The sequence below is a fragment of the Papio anubis genome, chromosome 11, assembly GCF_008728515.1.
Source record: "Papio anubis isolate 15944 chromosome 11, Panubis1.0, whole genome shotgun sequence".
In the NCBI taxonomy this organism is placed as follows: Eukaryota; Metazoa; Chordata; class Mammalia; order Primates; family Cercopithecidae; genus Papio; species Papio anubis.
The window spans coordinates 76,818,860-76,836,395 of record NC_044986.1 but is presented as its reverse complement, the minus strand read 5'-3'; the positions used below and the strand labels follow the sequence as shown (position 1 = coordinate 76,836,395).

General features: G+C 47.5%; 1 protein-coding gene across 1 annotated transcript in view; it reads right to left on the bottom strand.

Annotated features, from left to right (window-relative positions):
• SH2D4B (SH2 domain containing 4B) overlaps positions 1-17,153 on the bottom strand; it is a 110,770-nt gene extending 93,617 nt beyond the window's left edge. Inside the window, exon 1 of the mRNA XM_021943334.2 lies at positions 15,950-17,153. Within this exon, the coding sequence (XP_021799026.2) occupies positions 15,950-16,133 (184 nt within the window). The 5' untranslated portion in view covers positions 16,134-17,153. The remainder of the gene's footprint in view (positions 1-15,949) is intronic.
• Between the last annotated feature and the right edge of the window lie 383 nt (positions 17,154-17,536).

The following is a 17,536-nucleotide window of genomic DNA, read 5'->3' as shown; positions in this document are numbered from 1 at the left end:
ACAAAGCATATATAGTATAAATACAACTAAATATTTGTTCTTTGGAAAATGTAATAAAATAAGAAACTGCCTGGCATACCTAAGTAAAAATTAAATAAAACAAAAATATATACCATTAGAAATTAAAAGACAATATAAAAAACAAGTGATTATAAAAGAATATTATGTGCTACTCTATCTTAATAACTTGGAAAATATATAGATATAAGCATAAATCTTCATGCTAAGGTTAGACCTTCATGACCTCAGAAACAAGGGTTTCTTAAATATGACAGCAAAAGTACAAGCAACAAATGGTTGCACACATCTATGAACATAATAAAAAGTGTTAAATTGTATGTTTTCAGTCCATGACTTAAGGCTGGGTGCAGCAGCTCACACCTGTAATCCTAGCACTTTGGGGAGCCAAGTTGGACAGATTGCTTGAGCCCAGGAGTTCAAGACCAGCCTTGACCACATGGCAAATCCCTGTCGCTACCAAAAAAAAAACAAAAAAAATTAGCTGGGTGTGTGGTGGTACCCACCTGCAGTTCCAGCAATTGAAAGGCTGAGGTGGGAGAATCACTTGAGCCCAGAAGATGGAGGTTGCAGTAACCCAAGACTGAACCACTGCACTCTAGTCTGGGTGACAAAGTGAGACTCTGTCTCAATAAATAAATAAATAAATGCATGATTATTATATGGCATATTAATTACATCTCAATAAAGCTGCTTTTTTAAAAAAGTTTCTTCTGGTGATTAACAGGATAAGTAGGAAAAATTAAGCTACAGAAGATCTAAACAGCGTTATCAACCAACTTAATTGACATTTACGGAACACTTCACATGACAGCCGAACACTTTCTCTTTCAAGTACATACAGAACATTCACCAAGATAGATAGGATTCTCAGCTATTGAAAAAAAAATCAAAAAGTATAAAATATTTGAAATCATGTGTCTTATGTTCTCTGACCACAGTGGAATCAACGTAGAAATCAATGACAAAAAGATACTTGAAAAAATTTCTTTCAAATATTCAGAAACTAAACAACACAATTCTAAGTAGCCCATGGATTTAAAAAAAAAATCACAAGGTGAATTATGAAATATTTTAATTGAAGAAATATTTTAAATAACATGTAAAAATTCATGTGATGTAGTTAAAGCAGGGCTCTGACATTTATAGCATCAAATGCTTATATTCAGAAAGAAATGTTTCAAATCAGTGGTCTAAGCTTCCACACTAATAAACTTGAAAATAAGAACAAATTAAATCCAAAAGTAAAAGTAAGAAAGAAATAAAAAAGATAATGGTAGAAACCGATAAAATGGAAAACAGAGAAACAAAAAGAAACCACAATAAAACAAATGAAAATTAGTTTTTGAAGCCATTAGTGAAACTGAAAAATTTCTCAGCAGACTGATCAACATAGTAAGAGAGAAGACATGACTTTTAGGCATGAAAGAGAGGTCATCACTAAAGATCCTACAGACAAGGGAATTTTATGAGCAACTTTATGTCAATAAGTTGATAACTTAGATAATATGAGCAAATTATTTGAAAGAAGCAAAATATACAACAGTTCACTAAAGAAGAAACATACTTTCTGAATAGCTCTATGTACACTAAAGAACTTGAATTTATATGTTAAAATCTGCCCACAATGAAAGACATTACTGGTACATTCCATCAAACATTTAAGGAAGAAGTAATACCAAATGCATACAAACACAGAAAATGGAAGAGGAGAGAATATGTTCCAACATATTTCTTCAGGTTGATCTTACCCTGATATTAAACTAAATACATTTCAAGAAAAGTACAGAACTATATTGATCACACAGATTTTTAAAAATCTTAATAAAGTATTAACAAATTAAATTCAGAAATATATAAAATGGATAAAGCATCATGACTATATATGATTTTATCATAGGAATTTAAGGTTGGTTCAACGTTCAAAAATCAATCCAAATAATCCTATCAGCAGACTAAAAAAGAAAAAAATATGATCATCTCAATAGTTACAGAAAAACATTTGACAAATTCAATATCCATTCCTAGTGAAGATTCTCAGCAAACTAGAAATAGAGGGTAGTCCCTCACTCTGATAAATGCATCTGTGAAAACCTACAGTTAACATCATACTTAATAACCAGAGAATCCTGCAAGGAAGTAGCTGCCCAACAGCAATGTGTTCTCTTAACACAGATGTCTTCTGTTCTAAGCTGTAAACTTTGATCTTCTGGAACTTCAGTCTTCTGGAAAAGTTCTTCTAGAACTCCACTAAGTACAGGAGGAATGTGCTCTGCTAATGTTTATCAAGTACTTCCAACACACCCTGCTTCACTGGGACCATCATTTCATCTTCCTCACAAATCTGGGATGCAGAACTTATCATCATCATCTCCAGTTTAAGCAAGAGGAAACTGAGGCTCAGAGAGTCGTAAGTATCTTAGCAAAGTCAAATTAATAAGTGGGAAACAGCCAGTTAGAAAGTGGGTAGCCAAATTTGGAACCCAGACACTCTTACTGTCATACATGCCTCTGGCATAAAGAAGGCGAAAGCCTAGCACTCTGTGGGCACAGAGGCTGCTGCCAATAGTGCCAGGCTGTTTGATGTTGTATTCAGCACTGCCTTTGCTGTGTATGAGCAACACAAACATGGGGCTGGTCATACTAAGCCACCACCATCATGCCCTCCAACCTTGTAACTGTGGAATGGCACCCCCCACCCCAGCTCAAGGCCACACCTCCTATGAAGCCTGGACCCTCTCTTGCTAGAACAAGAACAAATCCAAGAACAGCTCTCACCGGGGCCTTGATGCCCCACGTGTAGTAGGACTTGCTGTAACTATCACTGGGAAATCCACAATGCCCCACCTCCAACCCCTACTCCCTGTCTGCAGTTCATTCAATACAGAGACATAGCAGAATCAATGTGTCAGTGCGGAGCCCAGACCCTGCTCTCAGTCCCATTCCTTAAAAGCTCTGAGATCCAAATCACTTAATCTGTAAAATGAGGTAGCTGCACATGTTCTGGGGACAGGGACAGGACATCCTAAATCTTTAGCATCTCAGAGTTTGAGAATGAGAACCCTACCATGGTGCCCAGAAAAAAAAAGCACACCAGTGAAATAATAGGATAGAAATAAATGATGCCTGCCAGGCACGGTGGCTCACACCTGTAATCCCAACACTTTGGGAGGCCACGGTGGGTGGATCACCTGAGCTAAGGAGTGCAAAACCAGCCTGGCCAACAGGGTGAAACCCTGACTCTACTAAAAACACAAAAAATTAGCCAGGCGTGGTGGCGAGCACCTGTAAGCCCAGCTACTCGGAAGGCTGAGGCAGGAAAATCACTTGAATCCGGGAGATGGAGGTTGCAGTGAGCCAAGATTGTGCCATTGTACTCCAGCCTGGGCAGCAAGAGTAAAACATCGTCTCAAAAAATAAATAAATAATGCCTAAAGCCTAGGATGATGTAATTCTAACAGGACATGGGGTAAATACACATGAAAACGAACCCAAAGAATTTAGACCCCAACATCTAAGGCAAAATCTGTTTCCAAATGGGAAAACCATAGGAAGCTTTGCTGATTCTTGGGTGAGAAAAACCTGGAAAGCAGTAATGCTAGCCACTCTGAGAGATAGCAGAGGGACAGGTAGTCTACAACCTGCTTCCACCCAGCTCCTCTGAGCTGGAGTGAGAACTGGGGTTTGAGTTACAGGGAGTGCCAAGATAAGCAACTGGTGGCCTTTCTCGGGAGCTGCCCCTGCTGTCCTCCAGGCTGAAAGTGGAAGCAGGGAGGTGCAGAGATGGGGAAGCAGAGAGGGGACAGCATTAGCATCCTGAAATGAAGGGACAGAAAAGAATCCTAGGGAAGAGGGAGGAAGCCAGGGCAGCTCAGGTCAGCATCCCCCAGCTGGAGCCCTGAAACAGTGCAGGAGAGGCACCTCCCTCCATGCAAAGTGGAGCAAAAGTCAGTCCTGTTCAAACAGTCCCTGGGCTTTTGGCAGCAGCTGGGAGAAGGGAAGGAAAGGGAAACTGCACCGAAACTCAGGCTCCCTGCTGGTCCACTGATCACTGACCAGCTGTGTGACCCTGGGCATGAGCCTCTGTTCTCTAAAAATGGTCTGAAAGTCTGAATGTCTGTGTATCCCTGCAATTCACACATTGAAACCCTAGTCCCAGTGTAATGGCATTAGGAGGTATGGCCTTTGAGAGGTAATTAGGGCAAGAGGTAATTAGGTCAACGAATGGAACTTTCATGAATGGGATTAGTGCCTTTATAAGAAGAGACCAGAGAGCTAGCACACTTTCTTTCCACCATGTAAGGATACAGGAGAAGTCAGCCATCCGCATCCAGGAAGAGGGCTCTCACCAGACCCCTGACTGTGCTGGCTCCCTGACCTCAGACATCCAGAGTCCAGGGCTGTGAGAAACGTTTGTTGTTTAAACTACTCAGTGTGTGATAATTTCTTATAGTAGCCTGGACTAAGACACCGCCACCCCATCCTCATCTGCCCAAGCTCTTCGGGAACCTGCAGAAGCATTGGAAAGGTACAGGCACTCGCTGTGTGTCTCACCCCTTGAAGTGTGGGAAAGAATCTCTTTCCCTGGGTCCTCATTAACATGGCTACTCTTAGACTCTTCTAACTCTTGCTAATCTGATTGCTTTAATTTACATGGAGGTGGTTTATTAGTGAAGTTGAATGTCTTTTTGCATCTTCATTGTGATTTGAAATTTCCCTCCTGTGAATTGCTTGTTCATTTATTTCTTCATTTTTCTATTGGTTATTTGTCTTTTGCTAATTGATTTGGAGCACTTCATTATGTTTTCTGGATATTAATTATTTGCCTGTTATATATGTTGCAAATATTTTTCTATTTATATCCAGTTTCATTCCTTTTTTAAGTTTGGCATCTGTTATTAAGATTTTTAAAAATCAAGTCATGTTGGCCAGGAGTGGTGGCTCACACCTGCAATCCCAGCACTTTGGGAGGCTGAGGCGGGTGGATCACGAGGTTAGGAGATGGAGACCATCCTGGCTAACACGGTGAAACCCCCTGTCTACTAAAAATACAAAAAATATTAGCTGGAAGTAGTGGTGGAAGTCTGTAGTCCCAGCTACTTTCGGGGAAGGCAGGAGGCAGGAGGAATGGCGTGAACCCAGGAGGCAGAGCACAGTGAGCAAATCGGCGCCACTGCACTCCAGCCTGGGTGACAGAGCGAGACTGTCTCAAATAAAATAAAATAAAATAAAATAAAATAAAATAAAAATCAAGTCATGTTTCTTTTACTTTTTCTTTTCCTTGTTGTGCTTTATTCTTTCTTTTTTTTTTCTTTTTTTTTCTTTCTTTTTTGAGACAGGTCTTGCTCTGTTACCATGGAGTGCAGTAATCTTGATCTCAGCTTCACTGGCTCCCAGGTTCCGCCACGTCTCCGACCTCAACCTCTAACTGGGACTACAGGAGCCGCCACCACCTCCAGAAGCTGAGTTTTTATGTATTTTTGAGTAAGCCAGTTTCACTGTGTTAACCAGGATGAGATCTCGATCTCCTGACCTCATCACCCTCCCCTCCAGCCTCCCAAAATCTTTAAGGTCAGTGTGAGCCACCACGTCTGTAAAGGGTGTGTCTTTCAATCAAGCACTCTTAGGTTTTATGAAATGCATAGGGGTGCATCTTCCAGGTCACTGAGGGGTAAGATAAGCTGAGGCCCTTAAAGGGCCTAGCACAGGCCTGACAGGCCCTCCATCTGGAGGAGTTTGCCTTCATATTACAGCATGCAGCTGCCTTTAGGTCTTGCTCTGCCACCCGACGCATCCTCCTTAGCTTCCAGGGTCCCCTTTGCCCCCCAGCTCCCCACCAAAAGCCCTTAGCTGACTAAGGCTGCAAGTTCTTTCCTTGTGGACACAGATTACTCAAAGCTGACAATTAAGGGCTCCACATATTAATCTTTCTCTACAGCCACAAAAACCACCCTCACCCCTGGGGATGCCCAAACCTGCCAGGTGCCAAGTGCCGTCGCCACTGGTGACTATGGGTGACTCCATGCCTGCTCACAGCGGCCTCTGCTCTGGCTCCTCTCACTGCCCACCTGGTAAGCTGAGGTTTTGCAGCTTTGGAAAGCACTGGTGTGAAAGACGGGGAGCAGTGGGCCCTGGTAGCCTTTGCAGGTGGAGCTGCCTCACTAAGAACCTCACTGCTGGGCCTGAGGAAGGCAGAAAGGAAACAAGAGCAAGGTGGCAGGCTGCAAAGGAACCAGAAGCCCTCGGCAGGTGCTGTGCACGCCGGGTGGACTTCAGGCACTTTGCACACGGCTCACTCAATCCCTACAACCTCCCCTGGAGGGAGGTGGTTTCAGTAAAGCCCGTGCCCATTACAGATGAAGGGTCTCAGCTCCAAGGGGGATGCTGAGACTACACCCCTGAGGAGCTCACTCATCCATGCAGCTGTCTCACCTTTCTGGCTGCCATCTGGAGGCAGAACAGGAGGCTGGGAGCCAGAAAGTGAGGCCCCACCAATGTCAAGGCCACAAACCTGGGTGGGGCACCCACTGCACGGCAGGGCCATACTGGATCTCATGGTTCAGGCAAATGGAATAGAAAGGTCTGGCCCCAGCATCTCTCTGCATGCCCCAAATGCCAGCAGAACACAAGCCAAACTCACTCACACACACACACACACACACACACACACCCCAAGTCCCATCACAGCTCTCAGAGATCCCTAGTCTTTGTTCCACTGGCTGGCTCAGGAGGGAGCCCTGTGTTTAGCCACACAATCACAATCAGAGAGTCCCAGGCCACAGGCTGTGCCGACAGTTACCAGCAGATCACAGCAATTCTCCGTGGGCTCTTCCTGCACCCACCATGATGCCTCATCTTTACATCATTCATCTGAAAAGCTCATCAGCATCCCAAGAATCAAGAGTGACCCTTCATTGGAAAAACTGAATTTCTTCCAGTATATCCTAAAAAGTAAAAGTACACTTGTAAAGTACACAAGGGTTGATGATCTGAGACTCACAGGAAAGACCTCACTCCCTAAGTCACCCCCCCCCATTGCTGAGACTCCAGAAAAACTGAGTTTGGCTAGGCAGTGATGTGGCTGGTCCCATAGACTAGGGCAAGCAATGGAGCACTCAGGAAGAGGCCCAGACTAATTCCAAGGGGATCTGCCAGCAGAACCAAGAAAGGAAGGAGACAAACACAACCTGGCTCTTAGGTGTCTACATGGTGGCAGAAGCTGCCCCCTTGTTGAAGAAGCATTTTTAATTCTCCCAAAAACTGTCGGGAAAGAGTTGTTATTCTCATTGCATGGGTGACTTTCCAAAGCCACTCCAGTGGAATCAGGATGAAATTGAGTTGCCTGGATCCATCCACCATGCTATAGGCATTTTGAAAGTAGCATCAAGCCCACCCAAGGGTGGAAAAATGAGGCCGGATGCGGTGGCTCACACCTGTAATCCCAGCACTTTGGGAGGCCGAGGTGGGCGGATTACGTGAGGTCAGGAGTTTGAGACCAGTCTGGGCAGCATAGTGAAACTCCATCTCTGCTAAAAATACAAAAATTAGCTGGGCATGGTGGCGTGCACCTTAATCTCAGCTACGAGGAGGCTGAGGCAGGAGAATCACTTGAACCTGGGAAGTGGAGGTTGCAGTGAGCTGAGATCACATCAGTGCACTCCAGCCTGGGCGACAGAGCGAGATTCTGTCTAAGAAAAAAGAAAAATGATCCATGACACTATTTCCCACTGTAGAATCCCTCAGAAAATGAGCTAAGGGAGCATCCCTTGGGTGGGAAGTCTGGAAGAGTGTCAGGGTCTGCTTGCCTTTCAAATATCCCCCCGAGGTTCAAGGGGTACCTACCTACAGGTGACAGGTGATACGACATCTCTCTGGGGTCAGGTGGATGGCCCCATGTCACCATAAATCCACTTCTAATGATTTTCTTCTTGTTTGATTTTGGGGCTCCCCTTCAGAAGCTGGCAATATCTCATTCACCATCTGCTGCCTTAACTGGTCCCTCAGACCCACACTGAGTCCCACCTTCCCAACTCTCATGGCACAAGAGGCTTCTTACTTCTTGTCTTCCTGGAAATAATTAGTGTCCTCCATAGGGCTCTGGACACTGTCCCTCACCTCTAGACACCTCATTTTCTCTCCTTATACACATGTGATCAAGTATTTCCTCCAGAGAATTGTTCCTTGAATATTTGCATGGTGACAGGAAATGTTTTCTTAACAAAAGAAATGGGGCACTAATGGTAAATAAACATCACTAAGAGACACCAGGGAGGAGATTCTGTCAGTCACCTCCCTAACCCCTTCCTCCCTCTCCCAGCGCTGTCCTAGAATCACTGTCCCCAGTGTCCAGGAAAGGGGTTGTAAACAACAGCTACAAAGAGCTACGGTCCAGATATCCAGGGCATGTGCTCTACTGACTTCCCAGTGTTCCTGTGCAGCATGGCTCCCTAGATAGTCCAAGGGAATCAACCAAAAAGCTGTTGGAACTAACAAAAAAAAACTGAAGAAGGAGGTTGAGGAAAATCAGCATGCCAAAATCAATGGTGTCCCGAGAACATATTATGACAGCAAGAATAGGGATGGGGCGCAAGGCAGCTTTAAGCAAGAATTTCTCATGGTGTTTAGTGACTTCAGTGTAATGTGCTAAGAATCCCAACAGTGAGGGGTGCACTGCTTGATTGGACAAATCACTTGTGCAGTGGGGCAAAGGGGAAATAAAGCATTTATCACTGCCCCTCAGAGAGAAAACATGTAGGGAGCAATGAAACCAGACAAAGTGGAGTTAACATGCAAATAACTATTGTTATTGGGATTTCATTATAAAACCTCTACTATGAGCATAAAAAATAAATCTTGAGAGATGAAATACATAATGTAAACAAAATCAACCACTGATTTACCATCCTTGATTACACCAACGAAATCATGGGGAAGAATATAAAAATAGGCTTATGTTTCTCATCTTCAGTAGACCATGTTTCATTCCTGATAAAAATAATGGGCTTGAATACATTTATAAAAGTAAGCTTGGCCGGGCGCGGTGGCTCAAGCCTGTAATCCCAGCACTTTGGGAGGCCGGATGGGCGGATCACGCGAGGTCAGGAGATCGAGACCATCCTGTGCTGCAGTGAAACCTCGTCTCTACTAAAAAATACAAAACTAGCGAGTAGTCCCAGCTACTTTCGGGGAGGCTGAGGCAGGAGAATAAGTGAACCAGGAGGCCGGGCTTGCAGTGAGCTGAGATCCAGCCCTGCACCCAACCTGGGCAGCAAGCCGAGAGACTCCGCCTCAAAAAAATAAATAAATAAAAATTAAAATAAAATAAAAAAATAAAAGTAAGCTTTAAAATACCGTATGCTATTTAATATACATTTTCCAAAAGAGTCTCCTAAAACAAAATGGCATCAAAAGGCTGCAGTGGGAGATACAGGCAAATATGCACCAAGTGAATGCAAAGAAAAAAAGGAGCATTGGTCAGGCTAAAACCCAAGTTCAAATCCTAAAACAAGAAATGTAAATTGAATGAGTGGCCAGCGCAGTAGCTCACGCCTACAATCCCAGCACTTTAGGAGGCCCAGGCTGGTGGATTGCTTGAGCCCAGGAGTTTGAGAGCAGTCTAGGCAACATGCTGGAACCCTATCTCTACAAAAAACACAAAAATTAGCTGTGCATGGTGGCACATGCCTGTAGTCCCAGCTACTCGGGAGGCTGAGGTGTGAGGATTACTTGAACCTGGGAAGCAGAGGTTGCAGTGAGCTGAGATTGCGTCACTGCACTGCAGCCTGGATGACACAGCAAGATCTTGTCTCAAGAAAAAATAAAAAATAAAAAATATTTCTTTTTAAAAAGTATTTCTTTTTAAAATTTCTTTTTAAAAAAAGAAAGAGAGAAAAAATAAAAAGAAAATGGAATGAGAGATAAGTAAAAGTGAAAAGGTGACAGATTTGTCATTACTTATACATATATTATTATATATCAGCCTCTACAACAAATCCCAAAGAACACATATATTCTGATTTCTATACTTTCAGAGAGGATTTTTGATGTATAGTGGGGTGGAGGGGTCACAATGCGCAGCACACAGCCTTTCACTCAAAAAAGCAATCCTTTAGCATCTGTGTCCCCAGTCAAACCCCTGCCACAGCACACATGTAAGCACCTTAGCCGCTACTCACCCACGCACACTCCAACTCTGCCCCAGGCCTTGTTCTCGATGCTGGGATAGAAACTGGAACAATGCAAGCAACATCCATGGTCTCATGGCACTTTCAGGCTAATGGAGGAGATGGACCGTAAACAAGCAAACAGGTATGTGGAGCAAGAGGAGGAAGAAGAAGAAAAGGAGAAGTGGAGGAGAAAAGAAAGGAGGAAAGGAAGAAGAAGAAGAAAAGGGAGATGAGAGGGAGGAGAAAAAGGAGAAGAAGAAAAGGGAGAGGAGGAGAGAAAGGAGAAAAATAAAGGGGAGAAAGTAAGAGAAAGAGGAGAGGAGGAGGAGGAGCAAAAGAAGGAGAAGAAGGAGAGGAACAAGAGGAAGAAAGAGAAGGAGAAGGAAGAGGAATAAGAGGCAAATTCACAGAGACAGAAAGCAGATCAGTGGTGGTCAGGGTCTGAGCAGAGGGGGGGATAGGAAAGGACCATTCATGGCTATGGGGTTTGTTTTTGAAGTGAGAAAAATGTTCTGGAACTAGACAGTGGTGATAGTTGGACAACATTCTGAATGTACTAAATGTCACTGGATTACACACTTTAAATGGTTAAAATGGTAAATTTCATGTATTTTACCATAATTTTGTAAAGACACTTGCAGACATGCTAAGTGCTAGGAAGAAAAGCAGGCAGGTGTTCAAAGAGAGAGACTGGGATGCGGCTCATTGAGAGCGGGTGGCCAGTGAAGAACTCTGCATTCAACCAAGATGAATAATGTCCCAGAAGAGCCTCATGAGGATCTGGGGAAACAGCATTCCACGCAGTGGGATGCACATGGTGGAAATTAGCTTGAAGAGGTGGGCAGGTGCCAGCAAAGACCTGTGCCTTTCATGAGTGCCATGAAAGCCACTGAGGCAGAGGGATAAGTCAGCTAACTCGTGTGTCCAAAGGTCTGCGGCTGCTGTGGGAAGGAAATGTAGGGATGAGCTTGAGGCAGGGACTGCACTGAGATCAAGGCCACCATGGGGATGTTGGCAGGCAGGTGCAGGGCTCCGTGCAGGGGTCTAGGCAGGGCTGGCATGCAAGGTCGGGACTTCCATGCCTGGAAAGAGGACACATGGAGGCCAGGAGGGCCCAAGCCCAGCAGGCAAGGTTGCTGTGGCTACCGGATGGGCTCAGGAAACAGGGAAGCCAGATGCCTAGTGAGAAGGATGGTGTCACACACCTCCCATGAGGGCAGTGGGAGTGACTTGAAGCTGAGGAATAAAGAGGATGCTAAAGAGGATGAGCCCTTTAGGCCCCGGGTCAGGACTGCATCTGGGAGCACATCCTGAGCCCAGCTGTGGAGAATGGAGGCAGTGGAGGCTGGAGCCCACTGGGCTCAGAGCACTCCACTGGCTGGAATGAGGGCAAGCCAGGGAGCAGGCATAGGAAAGCTGACTGCCTGGTAGGAAACCCAAAGGAAAGAAGCAGCTTCTTGAGTGTGCAGACTTGGTTCACAAATAGGAGAGTGGGAAGAGTAGGAGGGAAAGACGTCTGGCTCCCAGGCAAAAGCATCCAGAAGGATGAGGAGGCGGTCACAGAGGAACCAATTTAACAGTGGCAGAAACTGTCAATCAAGATAAAACTGACAGGGCCAGGCACAGTGGCTCGTGCCTATAATCCCAGCATTTTGGGAGGCCCAGGCGGGTGGATCACCTGAGGTCAAGAATTCAAGACCAGCCTGGCCAACATGATGAAATCATGTCTCTATTAAAGGCAAAAATTAGCTGGGTGTGGTTGTGGGCACCTGTAATCCCAGCTACTTGGGAGACTGAGACAGGAGAATCTCTTGAACCTGGGAGGCAGAGGTAGCAGTGAGCCAAGATCACGCCACTGCACTCCAGCCTGGGCAACAGAGCAAGACTCCGTCTAAAAAAAATATATATATATATATATAGAACTGACAGGTCCAAACAGGGAAGCTTCCTTGGTCAGTAGTGTGGACATGTGTCCTGAGTCATGTGTCCCCAGGTCACATCCAGCTCTGGCCCCAAGAACCTAGGATGACTGAGTAAGCAGAGAGGAGTCCACAGGGTTGTGAAGTTCATAATTCCTAACACGGGGTGTGCGTTCCTGCGGTGGCCATGCAGAATGAGGAGAGGACGAGATTGCACAGGTCGTGGCCATGCTAGAGGGGTTTGACTTAAGTCTTGCTGGGACATAATGTGATCACATGCCTTCTCTGAGTCTCAATATACTCAACATACTGGACAACAAACTGTCAGAAATGCGATAGAGCAATAAACATGATGTTAGATTAAAAAAAACCTACCAAGCTGAGGGGTCCACACCATCCACAACAGTATAGAACATCAGGGGGTTCTTGCCAAAGCATAAAGTGAAAACAGAAAAGAAATGCCATGTGCTCAGAGGAGTGACGTGTCCAGCCACGCCCTCGTCTCCTCTCCTTCCTACCTTTCACAGTCCGCCTCTAAGCTTTCACCCCAGCTTACTCCCGTGGGTTCCAAATGTGGATCCCAGAATCAAGAAAACCTCCTAGGTTCTGTAAACGAGAATGAGTCACATCACCAGTGTTTACTTGCGCCCTCACCACGCACAACTCCGGGGCTGTGAGGTCCTCGGGCACAAGGCACACCTTGTCCCGCCTGCCTGTCTGTAGGGCCACGGAGAGTGTTACTTGAGCCCAATGGATGGCAAAGCCAGGCTTGCCAGGAGCGAGGAATATTCCCAGAAAAGAGGGGAGAAGGGAGGCTTTAGAGCACTGGGGACGATGGCCCAGAGGAGGCCCGGTGTCACTCTAGGCTGACCAGGACTGAGCCAGGTCGTGCTCAGGGATCCCAAGGGGCCGGCAAACAGCTCAGCAGGGCCACAGCAGGTGCTTCCTTCAGAACAAATGTGTGGGGAGGGGACCAGGAAAGAGGGTGCCTGTCAATGAGACAAGAATAGCACTGGGTGGTCACAGGAGCATGGAAAACCCAAACAACAGCGAAAACAAGAACAAGACAAAAAACCAACAAGAGAGCAGAAAACCGAAAGGAAGAGAGCAAAAACGGCTGAAATCCCACTCAGGGTGACTTGTCCATGGCTCTTCTGGGCAAACTCAAAGAAGGGAGAAAGGAGACAGTAACCCAAGAGGTTCCCTGAAATCTCCTCCTCTTCCAGAACACCTAAGAATTGTTCCATCCCCTAATTAAAGAAACGCCCATAAAATTAGAAACCCAGATTCTGCTGGGCGTGACACACTCTCATGAGCACGCCCGCACTTCTCTTTCAAACGTGTACTTTCGCTTCTCACTAGCAGTTTCTTGCCTTTCCTATCATTCTGACTCATTCCTGAGTTCTTTCTCAAGACAGTGTCAAGAGCCTGGACATCAGCTGGGGGCTGGGGTCTCACAAGCATCTGGAGAACCTTCTGAGTCCTCTGGCAACATCAAGGGAAGGAAGAGAAGATTCCTCCGTGGAGCCTGTCCCCGCACACTTCCCGCCCTGGGACACGGCACGGCTGCTTTGCACCAAGCCTCACCCTTGGCACTCGAGTCGGCTGTGTTCCCTATGATCCATCTACCCGCTGTCTCCAGGACAAGCACTGTCCCATTCACAGAAGTCAGCACATAGTAATGCTGGATAAGCGAACGAATTAGTGAGTGAGTGAACAAGTGAATGTGTGCACAGCTCATTTGTTTAATTGGAGTCCCGAGATTGGAAGTGAATGAATGGAAAAAAAAATCAGTCACTAGACTCCAGGTCCAAGTCATGAGATGTAGCAGCTGGGTGACCTTGGATGTAGCACATCACTTCTCTGAGCCTCACCTTCCTTAACTGAAATGAAATCAGGGAGCTTGCCCTGCCACTCTGCAGGAATATGGGAGCAGCAAGGGCTGGGTAGGCACCCAGTCAACGTAAAGCTCACAGGCTGTTGCCACCCTTCAACACGACCCCAGGACATGAAGCAGATCCTGTACATCCTGGACCCTCCAGCTGAAAGCTCTTCGGGCTCCTGGGCGGGGCCAGCCCCCAGGCTCCGCAGTGGCATGCCCAGACAGTTCCAGAAGGCAGGACCAAAGCAAAGAGCCGGGATCCGAGTGGGATCCTGACCTGGGATACACACATTCCTCAGCGTGTTTCCCTGCTTTTCCATTCTTTATAAATCAGAAAATTAATTACCAGAAAAAGGATCTTCTGCACCAGAAACTCAAATGAGTTTAATGTATAATTTATACATGAAAATATAGATGTCAATGTGTGACAAATCTCTGTACAAATATTTTTGCAGTTAAAATTTTAGGCATCCGTCTCCCTCCCAGAAGAGTCATCATGCAGGCAACGCGAGTCCCCAGGGCTCAGGCCGGGTGGGGCTGGCAAGGTGGCTTGTCATTCCACCAGTTAGTGATGCAGCTGCCAGCGCAGCCCAGCCCGGAAGGCCCCAGCCTTGGCACCAGCCATCTGCAGCCAAGTCACAGCTCTGACCCAACCTCCCCGGCAGGGTCCTGCTGTGTCTTTAACACCGTGTGCCAGCTCTGTGCTGGGCCCAGGGGAGAAAGACAGAGTGGAGTAAGGCCTCACACGCCAGGGCCTTTGAGCCCATTGGAGAGCAGGCAAGCAGACAAGGAATGACAATGACAGGGTGGCAAGTGCCAGGGCAGGGGTGGGTCCTACATGCCAGGCAGCCACAGAGGAGCAAGTACTGCCCTATGCAAGAGCATCCGTGAACATTCCGGGGCAGGGGGCCAGTCCTGATGGAGTCTGTCAGGTGGATGAAGGCAGGACATTCCCAACAGTAAGAGCCACTCACGTGAAGACCAGAGACAAGAGCAAGCAGGTCCAGATGGTGCGAGCATGGCCTGTGGCACCTGGTGGGGAATGGCCAGCAGTGAGTCTGGCATGGAGAAGAGCCAGATCACCAAGGGAGCTGTGTGCTCAGCCCTGAAACAGGACTTTGTCCTGGATTGAAAACTTCAAAAGGCAAAGCCTTGCAAACTGTAAAGTGCATGTAGCATCCACAGAAACTACCATCCCCAGCAAGATTGAGTCCTGTGCCAAGCCAAGCCTCAGCGGCCTGCCAGTTTCTGGCCCAGGGGTCCCAAACGACTTCCTTCACCCCCAGGTGTACCAGTCCATAGGATTGACTAGCACAAGACTTTGCATACAAAACACCTGAAATGTAGGCTAGGCCCTTGCTTCTCATCTGCAGTTGCCACGACCATTTGGGGATGGTCATTCTCTGTGTGGGATGTTCCCTGATGCCCTCTCTCTGGATGCCCAGTGGGACTCCAGGGACAACCCACAGCATCCTCCTGCCGGAGGACCTGGAGGGAGAGGCACAGTCCACAGATGGGGCCCTAGCCGAGAACTGGTTTGCCACGCCTGCCAAGGAGAGAGGAACTGCATGTCTATACCACACCCTGGCCCAGAACCAATGGCAAGGGTCACAAACATGCCCTTGTTCACCCTACCATTGCCAACCACGTTGGAGCACAATCTGAAGTCTCAGTGGTGTCTTCCCAGAACTCGGGCCTTCCACAACAAGACAAAGCTAGTCCAACTCCCCCACCCCGATAAGGTCCCCTGGGCAGCCTCTGCAGCAGCCTCGAAGCCCTAAGTTCCTGGCCAAAAGACAAAAGCACAGGCTCACGGGACCTGATGCCCACAGGACAAGGGTTTCAAGCCCCCAGGCCTCATCACCCCAGTGCCCATCTTGAAGAAGGACACAGCCTGGCCCTGCTAATTTTTCTACCTCCTGGGGGACTGGTGGCCCACCCCTCCATGACTCCCAGCCACGTACCTCGCTTGGTCTTCGTAGGCCTGAGACCCTTGTCCTGGGCCAGGGACTCCCAAGTCTCCCGCTCCTTCCAGCGCCTCAGCTGCTCCTCCCGCATCTTGTAGAAGAGGATGTGCTTCTGCACATCACTGAGCTCAGCGAGGAGCTCAGGGTCGATGTACATGTCGTGCAGGATCTGCTGCAGCATGATGCCACCTGGGATGCACTCACCAGAAGGGCAGCCGGCCAGGGAAGCAGGGCCAGGCGGAAGGCCCGAGGGGCTGCTCTGCACTACAGGCTCCTCAATCCGAGGCCACTCTCAGTGCCCCTTCTTTGCGCAGCAGCGTCAGTTAGCCTCAGCTTGCAGCCAGCAACAAACTCATCTCCTCTACCCAGGACAGCAAAAGAGGCCAGGCAACAGGACCCAAAGGGGCAGCTGGGACTCTGCAAGGGGGAGCACCCACTAGGAGCAATCTAGTCCTTCTGCTGGGTCACCAAGCATGGCATCCCAGCAGAGCCCATGTCTTGGCCTCACCTGGGGTTCTGGGACAATGGGGAGGGCCCAAGCCTCCAGCTCAGCCAGGAAATGCCCAGTCCCAGCCCTGCCTGAGCCGGTAGGTGTCAAGTGATCTGTTAGTGGAAGGTAACAATGACACCAGCTGTATCAATGACACTGCCCCGGCCAGCTGGGAACCGATCTCTCCTCTGCAGATAAGAGGAGGAGGAGGAGGCAGACTTGCCTACTAAATTCCATGTCTTTTCAGCCAATTTCAAACAGAGACCAGAGGAGCCTGCCAGGAGCTGCTGGGCCCTTCAGCCCTCTCAGTCCCTCTCTCTGCAGGTTCCTTCGCTGCCAACTTTCTTCCTTTCCAGAACATTTGGCATTCTGAGGTGATGCGTTTAAAACTCTGCCTTGAGGGAGGAAAGATTTTTCCTCCTATCTGTGTTATAGCCAAGAAAGAAAACAAAATGGAATCAGTAGAGACAACTGGAGGGGATTTTATCACAGAATTCCAGGACAGAAAGGAAGCAGACATCCTTTGCCTTTGGCCTATAATGAGATCCTGCAGCCATGCGTGCGCTGACAGATAAACTCTCCAGGGGCCACTTTTAATGGTTGTTGTTAATCTTCTTGTTTGTTGCAGATGTCTGGAGTTGACCAAAAAGAAAGAAGATGGGCCGGGCGCGGTGGCTCAAGCCTGTAATCCCAGCACTTTGGGAGGCCGAGACGGGCGGATCACGAGGTCAGGAGATCGAGACCATCCTGGCTAACACAGTGAAACCCCGTCTCTACTAAAAAATACAAAAAAACTAGCCGGGCGAGGTGGCGGGCGCCTGTAGTCCCGGCTACTCAGGAGGCTAAGGCAGGAGAATGGCGTAAACCTGGGAGGCGGAGCTTGCAGTGAGCCGAGATCCGGCCACTGCACTCCAGCCTGGGCGACAGAGCGAGACTCCGCCTCAAAAAAAAAAAAAAAGAAAGAAAGAAAGAAGATGAAACTGGCTCTTCTCTGTGCCTGATCAGAAGCACACTGGAAGGGCTGGATGTTGACTTCTGCTGGGAGGACTTCTGCTGGGAGGGAACCCACCCTCTCTTTGATGTGTGAAAGTGAG